The following is an 18,740-nucleotide window of genomic DNA, read 5'->3' on the forward strand; positions in this document are numbered from 1 at the left end:
AATGTCTTTCAAATGTTTGTAACTGTACCTGCATCTAACACTTCCTCTGGCAGTTCATTCCACATACGAACGGCCATTTGTGTGAAGAGGTTGCCCCTTAGGTCCCTTTTAAGTCTTTCTCCTCACCTTAAAAATATGCCCCCTAGTTTGAACTCACCCATCCAAGGGAAAAGACCTATGGGTCGGCATGGCGGGAAGCATTGCTGCCAGGGACCCGGGTTTGATTCCAGCTGTGGGTGACTTCCTGTGTGGCGTTTGCACATTCTCCCTGTGCCTGCATGGGTTTCCTGCCACAGTCTAAAGATATGCAGGTTTGGTGGATTGGCCATGCTGAATTGCCCTGCAATGTCTATGGATGTGCAGGCTAGGTGGGTTAGCCATGGTAAATGTGGGGTTATGGAGATAGGGTGAGATGGTTTTTGGAGGGTTAATGGGCCAAAAGGCCTCTCTTTGCAGTGGAGGAATTCTATGATTCACCTTATCTTTGCCCTTCATGATTTTACAAACTTCTGTAAAGTCACCGCCCGACCTCCTACACTCCAGTGAAAAAAGCCCCGGCCTGTGCTTATAGCTCAAACCTTCCGGTCCTGGCAACATCCTGGTAAATTTTTTTTCTGAACCCTCTCCAATCCTACCAAAAGTGGCTTTACCAACGACCTATACAACTTCAACGTAACAACCCAACTCCTATACTCTGGTCCGAGTAATGAAGGCAAGTATAGTAAATGCCTTCTTAACCATCCTGTCTACATGTGACACAACTTTCAAAGAACTATGTACCTGAACCCCTCGGTCTCTATTTGACAACACTAGCCAGGGCCCCACCATTAATGGTATAAACTTAGATAAATGTGAGGTGCTGCATTTTGGAAAGGCAAATCGGGGCAGGACTTACCATTAATTGTATAAGGTCCTGGGGAGTGTGGCTGAACAAAGAGACCTTGGAGTGCAGGTTCATTGTTCCTTGAAAGTGAAGTCGCAGATAGACAGGGTAGTGAAGAAGGCGTTTGGTATGCTTGCTTGTATTGGTCGGTGCATTGAGTATAGGAATTGGGAGGTTACATTGCAGCTGTACAGGACATTGGGTGGGCCACTATTGGAATACTGTGTGCACACCTGCTGTCCATGCTATAGGAAGGATGTTATGAAACTTGAAAGGGTTCAGAAAAGATTTACAAGGATGTTGGCAGGGTTGGAGGGTTTGAGCTGTAGGGAGAGGCTGAATAGGCTGGAGGTAATTTCTCTGGAGCATCAGAGGCTGAGGGGCGACCTTTATAGACATCATAAAATCATGAGGGACATAGATAGAGTAAATAGACAAGATCTCTTGCCCAGGGTGGGGGAGTCCAACACTAGAGGCATAAAAGGGACCTAAGGGGCAATTTTTTCATGAAGGGGGTGACGCTTGTATGGAACGAGCTGCCAGAGGAAGTAGTGGAGACTGGCACAGTTAGAACATTTACAAGACATGGGTATATGAATAGGAAGGGTTTAGAGGGATATGGGTCAAATGCTGGTAAATGGGACTAGATTCATCTAGAATATCTGGTCGGCTGGACGAGTTGGACCGAAGAGTCTATTTCCGTGCTGTACATCTCTTTGACTGTCTAAATCCTACCCTTTTTTTAACCAAAATGGAATACCTCACATTTATCCAAATTAAACTCCATCTGCCACTCCTCAGCCCATTGACCCAATTCATCAAGATCCGTTTGTAATCTTAGATAACCTTCTTCGCTGTTGACTATATCACCAATTTTGGTGTCATCCTCAAACTAACGTACCATACCTCCTAAATTCTCATCCAAATCGTATATAAATAACAAACAAATCTGGACCCAGCACTGATCCCTGTGGTACACTGCTGGTCACAGGCCTCTATTCTGAAAAACAACCCTTCACCTACACCCTCTGTCTCCAATTTTGTATCCAATTAGCAAGCTCACCTTGAATCCCATGTGATCTAACTTTACTAATCACTTTACCAAGTGGAACCTTGTGAAAGGCTTTACTAAAGTCCATGTAGCTATGCTGGCTATCCCACATCGGTCCTAGTCTTTCCAAATGCATATAATTCCTATCTCTCAGAATTCCCTCCCACCGCTGACATAAGATTCACAGGTCTACAGTTTCCAGGCTTCTCCTCATAGCCGTCCTTAAATAAAGGTGCAACTTTAGCCATCCTCTAGTCCTTCAGCACCTCACCCATGGCTGTAGATGAAACCAGTATTTCTGCTAGGGGACCTCATAATTTCTTCCTCAACTTCCCACAATGTCCGGGCATAAATTCTGCACCTTGATTATTAAATACTTTAGGAATGCTATTAGTGTCTCCCACTGTGAATATTGATGCAGAGTATTTAACTCTTTGCCATTTCCTGGTTCCCCAATATTATTTCCCCAGCCTCATGTCCAAGGGTTTATTTTCACTTTGGCTTTTCTCTTCCTTTTTATATATTAAAAAGAAGCTCTTTCATTTCATCTTGATATTGCTTGCAAGTTTACCCTCCAAGTTTATCTTCTCTTTTTTTTCTGATTTTGTACTTGTTCTTAAATCTTTTCCAATCCTCTGGGTTTACCACTAAGCATTTTGAAATGTATTTTTATTCTTTCAATTTGATGCTGCATTCAACTTCCCTGGTTAGCAATGTTTGGCTTATCCCCTCTTAGAATCCTCCTTCCCTGTGGTCCATCTTCACTGTGAGCCATGAACTATTTTCTTAAACATCTGCCATTGTTCCTCAACCATCTTTGCTGCTAAATGCCTTTCCCAGTTCACTGCAGCTAGCTGTGGCGTCATTCTTTGTAATTGTGTTATTTAAGTTTTTAGCACAGTTGTTTCCAACTCATGTTCCTCTCTCTAACTGAATGCTAAATTCTACCATGTTGTGATCACTGTTTTCTGTTTTTTTTTACTCTGGCAGTGTTTATTAAACCTGCCTCATTATAGATCACAGATCAAAAATAGCCTGATCCCTGGCTTGATCCATAGCTAATTGTTGTAGGAAAATGTCCCAAATACACATGAATTCTTCCTACTGTCTATCTTTGCCAATCTGACCATCCCAATCTACATGAAGTTTAACGTCACCTATGATCAATATACAGCCTTGTCTCTGTCCCATCGTATAGCTACTGTTTGGGTTGGGGGTTCTATAGACTACTCCTACCTTCGTTGTCCATCCCTTTTTGTTGCTTGCCTTCACCCATATGGATTCTGTGTCTTCTCAGCCATGATAATGTTTTGCTATTGATCTAGACTCCCAAGTGCTGAAGTGGTTATGTGAGGTTCTGCACTGAGTACACGTGAGGGAGGAATTACAGCAGAGCTGAAACCCATAATGTTTACTGCTGCAGGGAGAATGTTAAACTAGGAAAAGTGCAGAAAAAATGTACCAGGATGTTGCCAGGACTGGAAGTTTTGAGTTATAAAGACAGGCTGGATAGGCTGGGACTTTCTTCTCTGGAGCGTCGGAGGCTGGTGGGTGATCTTTATAGATGTTTATAAAATCATGAGAGGCATAGATAAGGTAAATAGACAAGGATAGAAGAGTCCAAAATTAGAGGAATAGGTTTAAGGTGAGAGAGGAAAGATTTAAAAAAGTTTAACTGTTCTGAGGAAGTGACACTGGACACGAAACGTTAACTCTGATTTCTCTCCACAGATGCTGCCAGATCTGCTGAGCTTTTCCAGCAATTTCTGTTTTTGTTTCTGATTTCCAGCCTCTGCGGTTCTTTCATTTGTTAAATTTAAGATTTGAAAGGGACTTGAGGGGCAACTTTTTCACGCAGAATGTGGTACGTTTATGGAATGAGCTGCCAGAGGAAGTGGTAGAGGATAGTACAGCTACAGTATTTAAAACACTTAGATAGGTACATGAATTGGAAGCGTTTCGCGGGATATGGACAAAATACAGGAAAATTGCACTAGTTATGTTTGGGATACCCAATTGCATGGACAAGTTGGACTGAAGGGTCTGTTACCATGCTGTTTGACAATGTGTACAGTAGAGATTGCTGGCTTGTAATCAGGAGTAGAAAGAAAATCTAATTTTTCATTTAACTTTTAGAATCCAGGAGTGACAATTATTTTTAAAACCAGTATATTCAATTCAGTTTAGATATGGAAAACAGCATGGTTCTGTTTTGCATAGAGGAAATTGGTGTTAGTGATTATCCTGCAATATGACATACTTTTTCAAATAACCAGATTGTTGAAATTACTAGCAGTCTCCCGCAAAAGGTACAGTGGGCGTGCTGTATATTCTGAGTCTTAATGAATTTCTGCTTATCTAGTTGAAAATGTACAGTAACTATTAGCTTTGTGGCTGCTGCAGATAATGTTATGATCAGTTTTACTTTTATCCTTTAATATTCCAAAATTTTGCTTCAAATCAATTTCTAAGGCTCATTGGGATTCCCTGAAACTGTAGGCTTCATGGAGTGAGATCTCGATTTTGTTAAGTAAAATTAATCCTTTGAGTGCCAAATTTAATTCAAAACTTGCAGTACATAAGCTTCTACCTGCCTTACAGGTTTAAAAGCCAAATACTTCAGTAAGGTTTTCAAAAAAGAGACACAAATTGTGTTGTCTGAGAAACTAGTATGCTTTATTTAAATCAAGTTTAATAGTTCTTCCTTTATGTATCATTCCATAAAACTAAATAATTAACGGTATGCACAGTTTATTAAAATAGTTTAAAATAGGAAAGTTTTTTTCAACTGGAGTAAACAGTAGCTTCTATATATCTCCTACAAAATATTTTCAATAGAAGTGGTTTACCAGACCTTTGCAGTACGTAAAGCAAAACCATGCTGCTTTTATTAATTGGTGTTTTATTTTAATTGCCTAAATGCAATAAGTAATGCCTTTTAATATGGTGAAGCATTTGTAGTGAATGTAAATCTAGCCTCCATCAGTGCAGAGATTGCATTCTGGAAACATTTAATTGGGTTTAGGTCACATATCTGAGCAGGCTACTGTCGTATTAGAATGCAGACATTGTACAGTAATGACAGCTGTCTCCTCGCCATGTGGTATCTGCCATTACTTTGATGTACTGCAGAGATGGATTTTTTTGGGTCTTGGTTCCAAAAGAAATTGGGAATTGCATAGTTTTCAACAACAAAACAGCATGCTTATGCATCCATTTAACTGTATTAGCTAAGCTTGATTCAGTGTTAAACCAGGGCGAATTTGCTCATGCAATTAACACCTTGAAAACTTATTTAACTCCTGATTTTAAGGAATTTGTGCTGTAGTATTCATTCATTCTGTCTGGAGACACAGTTGGCTGTTTTTGTGGAATTTTTAATTAATCACTTCGGATGGATTGCAGCCATAATGGCTCAGCAGCACATTGTGTCTGTCCTTGGTTAACTTGTTACTTGGTAGTTGTGATTTTAAAGAATCTCTCAGTATGTCACAACAATCTGGATCTATTTTTGCTAGCATTTTTTGGAATGTAAGGGAAATGGATGGTGAATCACTTAAGGAATAAATTAAAAGAGAAAGTGTTTGGAGTTTCTTTTATGGAAAATCATTCCAAAATCCGAGTTAAATTGCACTGTTTGTTGTGATCCATTCCGAGAATGTAATGAAAGCATGGACTGTTGCTTTAACAAATCTATTTAAATAGTGGTGTTAGCACTAATTTGTTTTAATTTAATTTAAAGCATTCAAGATCTATCTTGATGTAGTGCAAATATAACTTGTTCTGGTGGAAGGCCTGTGCAGTTTGACACTATTGTTCTGGTTCTGTTTGACATATTAATTAGTAATTCTGAAATGGCACTCGAATTGGAATCTTTTAATTAGATTTAATATTATAAAACTAATGCCCTGCTTGGTATTTGGAACTTATTTCCCATTGATTGATGTTGTTGACACTATGGTAACGGTAATATTTACTGAAATGTTTTAAATTTGTTATAATTAGAATTTTAAAAAATACCAATGTGGCATTTGTGGTAGTGTACATTGGTTTGGATATAGGTGATCATGAAGCATGCTTTATTTTGGTAGAAATAATGTAGTAGAACATCCATTTAAAACACCTAGTATTGACTTTTAGGTGTGGTAATAGCTACTAATTTATAATTGAAGATTGCAAAACATATTTGTATTTCAGTAGATAAAGATCCATGGTCTGAGAATCATTTCAATTGTTACATTGCTGCAACCGCCTGAAAAGAAACTGACTGATCAATTTATATCAGATTTTAATTAAAATACTTTTGACTGTTTTTCAACTAAGAATTGATGTACTGAGACCTTTGATTACAGCAGAAACTCTTATTAAACTTGGTGGTTGTTTAAACCTGCTGTTAATAACTAACTTAAAATTTAGCTGTTATAAACATGTCTGAAATCCGGCTCCACTATGGTCCCATTTTGCATTGAGCACATGCTGGAGTGTAATTTGATACTGTGTGATATGACCTGAGTTTGGGAAGGTGCATTGCAAATGTTACAGAGAGAATCCAGTTCATATCAATACAATCCAAGTAAGATGGGAGTGGCAGGGGCTAACCTGATAATGCCATTTAATTAAATGGAATTAGTGCAAGAGTTTTTTTAATTAAAGAATTGTAGCTGTTTTTAAAATATCAATGCATTGCTGTAGAATGATTTGAACCCTGGAGGAAAAGTCAAAATTTTGTTTAAATCTGATTGTCGCAGTCTTCTAATGGCTTTGAGAGCTGCATAATTTGCACACCAATACTTCAGTTCTTAATATTTTTTCTCAAATTTGAATATTTTGGTAATGCATTTACAGTTCATTTTTGGGCTCATTTGTAAACTGTTGAAAACTATTATTGTACTTCTACTGTTTTAAAAAAAAATCATGGTTCATCTTTTTGCTTCTGTTATGATCTCTTGTCTGTTCATCTCCTCAATTTAAATAAATGTAATGTAGGCAGTTTTATACTGAGGCATTCATGATTCTATCTGTACACTGTTATAATTATTGTATCCAGGAGGGCTTTTCAGAATCTTGTCTCCATTTTTCATTTACAAATTTTGAAATAATATTTTGTAAGTGGTTAAGAATTGCTCTTCAGTTATATTGATACAAAAATCTTTGTCCATGTTTCATGCTGTCAACCTGGAAAGTTATTGAATTCTGTTTTATTTTTAAAAATGCATTAATTTTTTGTGTAATTTAGAATGCAAAGTTCAACATTCTGAAAATACTAAATGAGAACTTACTTTGAGGGGAAAAAGCTTTTAATATGGAGCAAAAAGTGAAAGAGCAAAAATATTGAGCACATTTTAGCAATTGTTCACTGGATTTAAGTGGCAGGTCATATTTATGCTCACTTATCTGTTTCAAGGAACATTCTTCATAGCCACAGTACAGAAACCACTAAATAACAGTTTGCTTTGCAAATTAATGCAAATAGCTAGACCTGTCGAGAAGCCCTTTACAGGGCAGTGTGCTTTGATTATGACTGAAGTTGCCATTTGGACATGGTGAAAGGAGCATGTTTGAACCATTGATTAGGGGCAGCAGTGAAAAAGTCAGGAAGGCCCCGTTAAGCTTGCAGTGCAGCAGGCGGATGTCAATGTGGTTTGAACACAGTGGGAGAATGACAAGGAGGATTAGTGTCAGCAAGAGGCTTTGCGGTAGCTGTGGAGATGGTCCCTAGGGTCACTCACCTCTGTGACTGCACTCTGCACCGACGGCTTAGTAATCCAAACCCCATGATGCATGATTGTTCATTACTAGGGTCAGAGATTACTTTATATAAAGTATTTATATCTTCAGGGTTTTTTTTTTAAACATTCTATGATGTTTCATGATGTGTTCTTTTTAAAACAAAAAGCCTCAACCTGCACATGAATTACCAAGCTTAAGTATTTTTGTATAATATTGATTTCATGGGCTTTTTTGTAAATTAAGTATTATTTAGAGAGAGATTCTATATCCCTTTTTTTGTCAAACTCTGTTTCATTCATTTTATATGACACATTCCTCCTGCTTTTTTGTGCATTGTAACAGGCACCTGAGTGGACAGAAGAGGACCTCCGCCAGCTGACAAGAAGTATGGTTAAGTTCCCAGGGGGCACTCCAGGTCGATGGGAAAAGATTGCTCACGAATTGGGTCGATCAGTGGCAGATGTGAGTCACTTGGATTTGCATTGTGTATTGAGTGACAAAACTGAACAAGACAGGCAGTGTAAGGGCAGCGTACATAGGGTTAGACACTGTTCGAAAAATACTGAAGTTCTTTTAGGACCTGGAAGTGAACCATTAACTAACTAAGCAAGAAGCAGATGTGGAGGCGTTCCAATCACTGAATCAACAGCTGTAATTGATCAGTTGTACAGGATTCTGCTACTTGGTGGTTTGAGCTACCGTAATGTGATCACAGGAAGACAATACCACAGTACAAAACTATGCAGTGAGCCTCTTTTGAGTTGTGAAAGCATATTTCTGTTGGGTTAGGAAGGCAGTTTATATTTTAAGGCATCCAGACAGAATACTACATTACAGATCGTTTGGCAAAATTCAACGGATGTTTCTGATTATGAATTATTAGCATTTTTTGTTAAAGACAAAGCTCTAATGCCTACTGGTGAAACTATAAATTCCATTTTTAAGTTAAAAATGCGTAAATTTAATAATCAAAATTATTTGTTGATATGTTTTTACTTTTTGAGTTTTATAAAAATGTGTGGGAGCCAAGGATTCAAATTGATTGTTCTTTCAGAAGCTGGGCCATTTAGTGTATTTAGTTCAGTAAAACAAACCAATTTAAAAGCTGACGAATCAAGAATTACAGATTCTCAATTGTGTCATGCACCTAAAATGTTTTGTGAGAATGTGAGATTCCTCTGTTGGGATTTCCTTAATTTTTTTTAAAGGAAACTTGTATTTAATTGCTAAATCAATGATCCCCTGTTCCTGCACATAGATTATAAACTTTAAAGCTTACAGCAGATCTAATACAAAAGTAAAAATTGCTATCTGTTCTAATTTTCCATTGATACTGCTTCGTAGTTTGTTGGTGAGACAGTAGTCTTTACGTAGTCTTTGAAATTTGCATTCTGCAATTTAAAAATGAGGCATTTGAATTGAGAAAAGGAAGTTGTTTCAGTTATGGAATAACCTTGTGCAAAACAGCTGCCACACAAATATTGTCAATTTATCTATGCTAAACTTAATATATTATAATTAATGAATCGCTAACGAAAGCGTTCATTTCTAAGCAAATTTTGTTCAAATTATAAAATGTAAAAATTATTTGGAGAATGTTTCATTATAAAGAAGGGACTGTTGCACCCTGTAGCATGAAATGATCCTTTTTTTAATAGGTCTCTTTTTAAAAGATGCTACTTGTATTTTCCTCAAGTTCCTTGTCTGTTAAGTTGTACTTCTTTGTATTTAAACAATGTAACTTTCACAAGTTTTTTTGTGACCGACTTATACAAAGTTTAAGCATACATGGACGCCTTATCTCCATTACTGGTTTTGCTTTTAAAAGTAAAGTTTGGGAGAGTACTGAGCAATGATTTATATGTTTCTAGAACACGTATCAGTGCAGTATCGTGGAGATATACTTTTCAAAAATATTTTCTTCTCTCCGGAAAACATTGAAATTATGTTGTGCTATGATTCTGCGGCAAAGCTGACCCAAAATTCCCTTGGTCAAATTGAATGCATGGCCACCAATAGTGTGGAATTAAAATTGGAGATGTTTAAGAGGCCAGAATTGGATGAACGCAGGTATCTTGGATTGTAGGGTTGGTGGAAATTATGGAGAAAGGAATGGATGACGCCTTGGAAGGATTTGAATACCAAATGAGAATTTTAAATTCAAGTTGATGCTTAACTGGAAGTCGGTGTTGATCAGTGACTACGTGACTCATAGGTGAATAGTTATGACATAAGAGCAGGAGTAGGCCATCCTCCGTAGTGAGTCTATTGCACCATTCAATAAGATCATATAGATCTTCTAGAGACCCTAAACTCAATCTCCTGCCAAATGCACCCTGTCCCAACACCTCCTCAATTCTCTTGATTCCTTCCAGATCAAAAACCTGTCATTGACTTGAATATATTCAAAGTTCCAACCTTTACTGTCCTTTATGGAAGAGAATTTTAAAGATTAACAGAACCAATGAGAGAAGAAATCCTCTTCATCTCTGTCTTAAATGGGAGACCTCTTATTGTGCCTTCCATTCTAGATTCACCTACCAGATAATACATTTTTCAGGATCTAATCTATCAAGCGTCATAATATTATGCTTCAATGAGATCACCTGTATATGGTCCAATGAACTGCCCTTCCTCATAAGACATCATCCCGTCACTCCGAGCGTCAGCCTACAAACCCTACTTTCAGCTGCCTCCGGTGCAAACGTACTTGTCATGTCAACATGCAAATTTCTTATAGAGTTTGACAGGATAGATGCAAGAAGGATGTTAAGGGTATAGAACCAGGAGACAAAATCTAATATGAGGGAGGCCATTTAGGACTGAAATGAAAGGAATTTCTTTACTCAGAATGGTGAATCTTTGTAATTCTCTACCCCTGATGTCTATGGAAGCTAAGTCATTGAGAATGTTCAAGATGCAGAGCGATAGATTTCTAGCTATTAAAGACATTACGGACTAAGGGATTAGTGTGGAAAATTAATGTTATGATAAAAGATCAGCCATGGTCTAGTTAACTGGTGGTGCAAGGTTGAGGGGCCACAGCTATACAAAAGCCTGGTTCGGCCACATCTGGAGTATTGTGTCCAGTTCTGGTCACCTCATTACAGGAAAGATGTGGAAGCGTTGGAAAAGGTGCAGAAGAGATTTACCAGGATGTTGCCTGGAATGGAGGGAAGGTCATAAGAGCTAGGGCTTTTCTCTTTAGAACGACAAAGGATGAGAGGTGACTTGATAGAGGTGTACAAAATGATCAAAGGTATAGATAGAGTGGACAGCCAGAGAGTTTTTCCTAGGGTGGAGGTAGTTATTACGAGGGGGCATAGTTTTAAAGTGAGTGGAGGTAGATATAGGGGACACGTCAGAGGTAGGTTCTTTACTCAGAGTGGTCAGGGCGTAGAATGCACTGCTGGAGAGGGTAGTGGAGTCGGCCTCAGTAGGAGCATTTAAGCGGCTATTAGATAGGCATATGGATGATAGTATAAGGTAGGGTTGGACGTTAGATAGACCTTAGGATTAGGGTAAAAGTTCGGCACAACATTGTGGGCCAAAGGGCCTGTACTGTGCTCTCGTGTTCTGTGTTCTGTGTTGTATGTTCTCCTGCTGCTATTTTCTAGTTTCTTTGTAAAACCACGCAGTATTTGAAGTATGGTCTCACTAATATACATTTCAATTATAGCAAGACTTTCCTATTTACATACATTATCCCCTTTGTTTAAAAAAAAGGCCAGCAATCCATTTGCCTTTCAAATGAATTGTGGTACCTGCATGGTAACCTTCCATGATTCATGTACAAGGACACTATGTACCCTCTGTATCACAGCGTTTTTTTACTCTCTCTAAACATAAATAGTCTTTTGCTTTCTGTCTCTCCAACCAACGTAGATAACTTCGCACATTTCTGCTATATATTGCATCTGCAGATGGTGAAATTTGAACTCAAGTGAAATCTGGAATCAAAAGCTCGCCTAAAGGCGATAATGTAACCACCGATTATTATAAAAACCCATCTGGTTCAATAATGTTCTTTAGAGAAGGAAACATGCCATATTATCTTGTCTGACCTAATTCTGTTTCCAAGCCCTCAGTGGTTGACTTTTAACTTCTCTCTGGGTTAGAGATGGCAATAAATGCTGGCCTAGCCAGTGTGTTCATATCTGATGAACAAATAATAAAAAAAAAAGCCCATTCTCTTAACCTAAAGATATTGTTTTGCAGAACCTTTGTATCCTCCCAACAGCTTGCTTACCTTTTTTGCATTGGATCCTGATTCTTGAAAGATCTGAAGTTTAGACCATAAGAAATAGGAACAGGAGTAGACTGTTCAGCCCCTCGAGCTTGCTCCGCCATTCAGTAGATCATGGCTAATTCAACACTCTTCAGGTCTACTTTCCTGCCCTTTCCCCATAACCCTTGATTCTCTTACTGATTTATCTCAGTCTTAAGTATACACAAGGACGCTTCCCCACATCTGTCTGCAGCAAGGAGTTCCAAAGCCTCTTAGCCCTTTGAGAGAAGAAATTCCTCCTCACTCTCAGTCTTAAATTGGCACCTAAATAATCTGAAACTATGTTTCTGGTCCTAGACTTGCCTGTGAGGGGGAACCTCCTCTTAGTATTTACCTTATCAAGCCCCTTAAAAAAAAATTCTGTGTTTCAATGAGATCACCTTTCATTCTTAAAACCAGTGAGTCCCAGCCTGCTTAGCCTTTGCTTATAAGATAATCCCTCCACACCAGGGATCATCCTAGTGAATCTTCTCTGAACTCCTGCCAATGAAGTTATATCTTTCCTTACATAAGCGGGGGCAGAACTGCTCTCCAGATGTGGTCTCACCAGCACCTTGTACAGCTGTAGCATGACTTCCCTACTTTAATACTTGAATCCCCTTGAAATAGGAGCCACCATTCCATTAACCTTCCTGAGTACCTGCTGCACGTGTGTGCTAGCTTTGTGTCTTGTGCACAAATATCCCTGAGTCCTTGTGTTGCAGCTTGGAGTTTTTCTCCATTTAAATAATACTCTTGTTCTTTTGTTCTCCCTTTCAAAATGAACATCACAGTTTCCTACTTTTATACTCCATTTGCCAAGTTTTTGCCCACTTACTGAACCTATCGATATTTCTCTGTAAGCTGTTTGAATCCTTCTCAGCCTGGCTTTCTACCTATTTTTGTTTCGTCTGTAGCTTTAGCTACAGTTCATTTCTTTCCTTCCTCTAAATTATTAATAGATATTGTAAACAGCTGCGGTCCCAGCACTGATCCCTGTGGAGCCCCATTAGCCACAGGTTGTTTACAGAGGGTTGAGTAGGAGACTCAGGGATGCATTGGAATAGTTAAGTCTAAAGGTAACAAATTATTGAGAGTTTTAGCTGTAGATGACCTGAGTAGGGGCAAAGTTAAGCAGTATTATTAAGTGGTAATAGGCAACTTCAGTTTGGCCTGTATATGTGATTAGATACTCATCTTGGAGTAAAGTATATCACTAAGGCTCCAACCGTTAGTTTTATTTAATCTTGGAGTGGTGAGGGGTGGAATTCGTAGCTAGAGATTGGAGTTTGTAGTGGAAACTGAAGGCATTGATATTAGTCTTCCCAGGATTTGATTGGAGACTCTAGCGATTCCTGAAAGAAATCTAGACAGAGGGGGAGCACCTGCTGTTTCTACCAGGCCTTCTGGCTGTTCTGAGGAGGCGGGTATGTTTTGCTCCTGCCCCATTTGTGAGATAACGGCTTTCAGGTGATCCATGTGTTTGTTCTGGACAGTATTACGTACCGAAACTTTGTAAGTCATGGGACCTCACGTCACATCAACCTTACCTTGTGCACATACAGGGCCATTCCCATGGTTCTGGCACCAAAATTCGTCCCCTGAATTAAATAGTCTCTCTCACTCAGAGGAGGCATTTGCCTGGCATTGGTATTCCTGCTGCCAACCCTCAACCCCAACGTTGGGAAATATCAGGTTTAACCTGTTGTAGAGTCTTCTCCCAATCAACAACTCTGCCAGAGCTATCCCTGTTGTTGTGTTTGGGGTGATACTATAATTGAACAGGAACTGGGAGAGTTTAGTCTTGATTGACACGTAGGCTACTTCTTTAAGCATACCTTCAACGTCTGGACCACTCTTTCTGCTAGACCATTGGAAGATGGGTGGTATGGCACTGTCCTTATGTGCCAAATGCCATTGGTCTTTAGGACATATTCAAATTCCCTGTGGGTAAATGACATCTCATTGTCCGTGACCGTTTCTCCCAGGAGTCCGTGTATCATGAACGATGCTTGCAGCTTCTCAATTGTCATCCCTGAGTTTGCTGAACGAACCTTAAGCAGGTCTAAACACTTTGAATGGGAATCCACAATGACCAGGAACATCAAGCCCATGAGTGGACTGACACAGTTGACATGTAGCTGACTCCAGGGTTTACCCAGCTATTTCCACGAATGTGGCGGTGCTGCTAGTGCAGTTTTTGTCCTTGTTGGCACTCTGGGCACTGTTCTACCAATGCAGCTATGCATCCCTGGCCCGGCCACCAGATATAGCTTCTTGCTAGCATCTTTATCTCGGAAACCCCTGGATGACCCTGGTGGAGTTTGACCAGTGGTGACCTTTACTCGGGACAATCACCCTTGCTCCCTATAGTAATGTACTGTCCTGTACGGTGATCTGGTCTTGCTGGCTCCAAGACGGTTTCAATCCTGTTTGCGATGGTCCTTCTGTTTCCCCCATTATCTGTAGCTGTTGCAGTTTCGCTAGGACAGGATGTTCTTGTGTCCGCAGTCGGATATTGTCCACGGTGACTGGAAGGATGTCCAGAAAGTTTAAAACCTTCCAGGGGAGGCACCACCGATGGAGTATCTGTCAGTGGGATGTGGGTCAACGCATCTGCATTAGCCACTTGGCTTCCTGGACACTGTTCTAACTTGTACACACTGAGAATAAGGGCCCAACGCTGAATTCTACCGGAAGCTATGGGCGACATCGCCATGTCTTCCTGCAGTAGCCCGAACAGGGGTTTGTGATCTGTTTCTATGACAAATTTCCATCTGTAAAGGTATTGGTGGAACTTCCTCACACCAAAGATGATCACCAAACCTTCCTTCTCTATCTGGGCATACTTGTGTTCGGCATCAGCCAAAGTCTGTGAAGCGTATGCTATTGGGCGTTCCTCTCTGGGCCACTGGTGAGCCACACGACGCTGATACCATACAGAGGAGCATCGCATGTCAAAACTACTATTCACTTTGGATCGTAGTGGGCCAACACCTTAGATTGTGATAACTGCTTTTTCACTTCTCTAAAGGCTACTTCATGGCTTCGCGATCATTTCCAAGGCTGACCCTTTTTTTAATAGCAGGTGTGACAGTGCCAAGATGGAGGTTGGGTTACATATGAATTTTCCATAATTAATTCACAAACCCAAGGAAAGACCAAAGCTCCAGTACAGACTTGGGAGCCAGGGCTCTTTTGATCACTCTCACTTTCTCTTCCAAAAGTTTTAAACAGGGGTGTCACCTTAGCGATTTTCCACTCCTCTGGGACCCTCCCTGACTCTAGTGATTCATGAACGATCACCACTAACGCTTCCATTATCTCTTCAGCTATCTCCTTATGAACTCTAGATTGTAGTCCATCTGGTCCTGGTGATTTATTCACCTTTACGCCATTCAGTTTTTCTAACAACTTCTTCTTGGTGATGGCCACCATGCTGAGCTCTGCCCCCTGACTCTCTTGAATTTTTGGGATATTACTCGTGTCTTCCACTGTGAAGACTGAACAGAAAGTAATTATTCAATTCCTCAGCTATTTCCTTACTCCCCACTACTATCTGTCCAACGTCATTTTCCACTGCTGCAATGTCCACTTTTGCCCTCCTTACTTCTTGTTTTTTGTTGCCCTCTGTTGGTCTTTGTAAACTTCTCAATCCTCTGGTTTCCCACTGCCCTTTGCCACATTATATGCTTTCTCTTTTGCTTTCATGCTATCCCTGACTTTCTCAGTCAGCCATGGTTGCCTCATCTTCCCTGTACCATGCTTCTTTTTCCTAGGGATGATTTTTTGCTGTGTCTCTTGAATTACTCCTAGAAACTCCTGCCATCGCTGTTCCAATGTCTTTCTTGCTAGGCTCCCCTCCCAGTCACTTCTACCCAGCTGTAATACCATTACCTCTGATTCTGTTGTCTCCCTCTCAAATTGCAGAGTAAATTCAATCAAATTATAATCATTGCCTCCTAAGGGTTCCTTCACCTTTAGCTCCCTTATCAAGTCTGCCTCATTGCACAACACTAAATCCATAGTTGCCTGTTCCCTAGTGGGTCCACCACAAGCTGCTCCAAAAAGCCATCTCGTAGACATTCCACAAATTCCTTTTCTTGCAATCCACTACCAACATGATTTTCCCAGTCCACCTGCATATTGAAATCCTCAAGATCACTGTGACTTTGCCTCTCATACGTACCTTTTCTATCTCCTGGTCTATCTTGCACCCCAGCTCCTGACCACTGTTTGGAAGACTGTATATAAATCCAACTTTTTTTTAACCTCTGTAGTTCCTCAACTCTATCCACACAGATTCTACACCATCTGACCCTAATTCATTTCTTACTATTGATTTAATTCCATTTCTTACTCATAAGGCAACCCCATCCCCTCTGCCCACCTGCCTATCTTTTTGATAAGATGTGTATTCTTGGATATTCAGCTCACAATCCTGATTCCCTCGCAGCCATATCTCTGTGATGCCCACCATGCCATATCTGCCAATTTCGATCTGCGCCACAAGCTCATTTACCTTCTTTGTTATACTGCGTGCATTCAGATATAACACCTTCAGTCCTGTATTAACCATCCAATCATTGTCACATTGTCTCATTGGCACTCATTTATCCAGTGTGCTTGAAGTTTGATCCCTAAACCTTTACAAACACTCTGTCCTATTTGTGTCTGTGCTGGAGACTTTAATAACCTCTCCTGAGTTCTCCTTTCCCATCATTATTTTCATATTATTCCCCACTGCGGGATGTTTTACCCTTCCCTTCCCCCCACTTTCTCGTTTAAAAGTCCTGTTGACCAGCCTATTTACTCTTTTTGCTAAAACATTGGTCCCAGCTTGATCCAGGTGGAGACTGTCCCAACAGTACAGATCCCTCCTGTTCCAATACTGATGTCGGTGCCCCATGAAAAGGAACCCCTCTTTCCTGCATCACTCTTCTAGCCAAGTGTCTACTTCCCTTGTTCTTGTGTCCCAATGCCAATTTGCCTGTGGCTCAGGCAGTGATCCAGAGATTATAACCCTTGAGGATCTGCTCTTTGATTTCATTCCGAGCTCCTGATAATCCCTGAACAAATCCTCTTTCCTAGTCTTGTCTATGTTGTTTGTCCCCCTCCCGCTCCAATATCCTTTCAAGCCGGTCAGAGATAATCCTTACCCTGGCACTGGGCAGGCAACACACCATGTGGGATTCTTGATCCTGCTTGCAAAGGATACTATCTATTTCCCTGATTATAGAATCCCCTCCAAGTACCACTTGTCGTTTTGCTCCCCCCTGTTGAATGGCCTCCCATGCCACGGTGCAGTGGTCAGTTGGCTCATCCTCCCGGCAGCCCTTTTCTTCATCTACACAGAGAGCAAGTACCTTGTACCTGTTGGACAAGGTCAAGAGCTGAGGCTCCTCTGTTCCTGAATGCAGGATCACTTTACTTGCTTCACTTGCAGTCAGCCCCTGCTGTCCCTGGCCACTGACCAAATTTGAAGTACTTAATCTACCAGGTGTGACTGCCTCCTGAACCACAGCGTCCAGGTACATCTCCCCCTCCCGGATGTGCCGTAATGTTTGAAGCTCCGATTCCAGCTTATCAACTCTGAGCTGAAGTTCCTCGAGCAACCAACACTTGCTGCACTTGTTCGCAACGGGATCAGCCAGCTCCCACATCATACAGCTACACCTCATCACTTGTCCGGCTATTTCTATTTAGTTAATTACATTGTTGAGTTAATTAAATGTATTGATGCTTCTTGGCTGTGATCTTTTTCAAATTTAGTGCAGATTTCCGAGTATCGAATTAGGTCACAGGCTCCCTGTGATGTCACTCCAGCTTTTTCTCGCAGCTACAATGTGCCCTGAGCTCCAGTAGGTTTATACTCACTCTGCTGCTGCTGCTTGTGGTCTTCTCAGTGGCTTTTTTTCTGTTGGTCAGAGGAGGAGGAAAGGCGGGAAACACTGAAGCAGTGTTTGGGGTCTCACCATCCCTTGACAGCGCTTCCTCCCCAAATCGCTGTTTGGTGGTGGTGACTGCACCGATGCAAATCTTCACCCCAACCTGTGTCAAAGAACAAAGAAAATTACAGCACAGGAACAGGCCCGTCGGCCCTCCAAACCTGCGCCGATCCAGATCCTCTATCTAAACCTGTCGCCTATTTTCCAAGGATCTGTATCCCTCTGCTCCCTGTCCATTCATGTATCTGTTTAGATACATCTTAAATGACACTATCGTGCCCGCCTCTACCACTTCCGCTGGCAACGCGTTCCAGGCACCCACCACCCACTGAGTAAAGAACTTTGCACGCATATCTCCCTTAAACTTTTCCCCTCTCACCTTGAAATTGTGACCCCGAGTAATTGAGTCCCCCACTCTGGGGAAAAACTTTCTTGCTATCCACCCTGTCTACACCTCTCATGATTTTCTGGACCTCAATCAGGTACCCCTCAACATCTGTCTTTCTAATGTAAATAATCCTAATCTACTCAACTTCTCTTAATAGCTAACCCCTCCATACCAGGCAACATCCTGGTGAACCTCCTCTGCATCCTCTCCAAAGCATCCATATCCTTTTGGTAATGTGGCAACCAGAACTGTATTCCAAATGTGGTTGGACCAAAGTCCTGTACAACTGCAACGTGACCTGCCAACTCTTGGACTCAATACCCCGTCCGATGAATGAAAGCATGCTGTATACCTTCTTGACCGCTCTTTCGACCTGCGTTACCACCTTCAGGGTACAGTGGACCTGAACACCCAGATCTCTCTGTACATCAATTTTCCCCAGGGCTTTTCCATTTACCGTATAGTTCGCTCTT

The 18,740-nt window shown here is 40.8% G+C and overlaps 1 protein-coding gene across 1 annotated transcript in view; it reads left to right on the forward strand.

The window, feature by feature from the left end:
- dnajc1 (DnaJ (Hsp40) homolog, subfamily C, member 1) overlaps positions 1-18,740 on the forward strand; it is a 117,360-nt gene that overhangs the window by 68,703 nt on the left and 29,917 nt on the right. The window contains exon 6 of the mRNA XM_048607502.1: positions 8,007-8,126. Coding sequence (XP_048463459.1) covers positions 8,007-8,126 — 120 coding nt within the window. The remainder of the gene's footprint in view (positions 1-8,006; positions 8,127-18,740) is intronic.

The sequence above is a fragment of the Rhincodon typus genome, chromosome 2 (genome assembly GCF_021869965.1).
Source record: "Rhincodon typus isolate 14 chromosome 2, sRhiTyp1.1, whole genome shotgun sequence".
Taxonomy (NCBI): Eukaryota; Metazoa; Chordata; class Chondrichthyes; order Orectolobiformes; family Rhincodontidae; genus Rhincodon; species Rhincodon typus.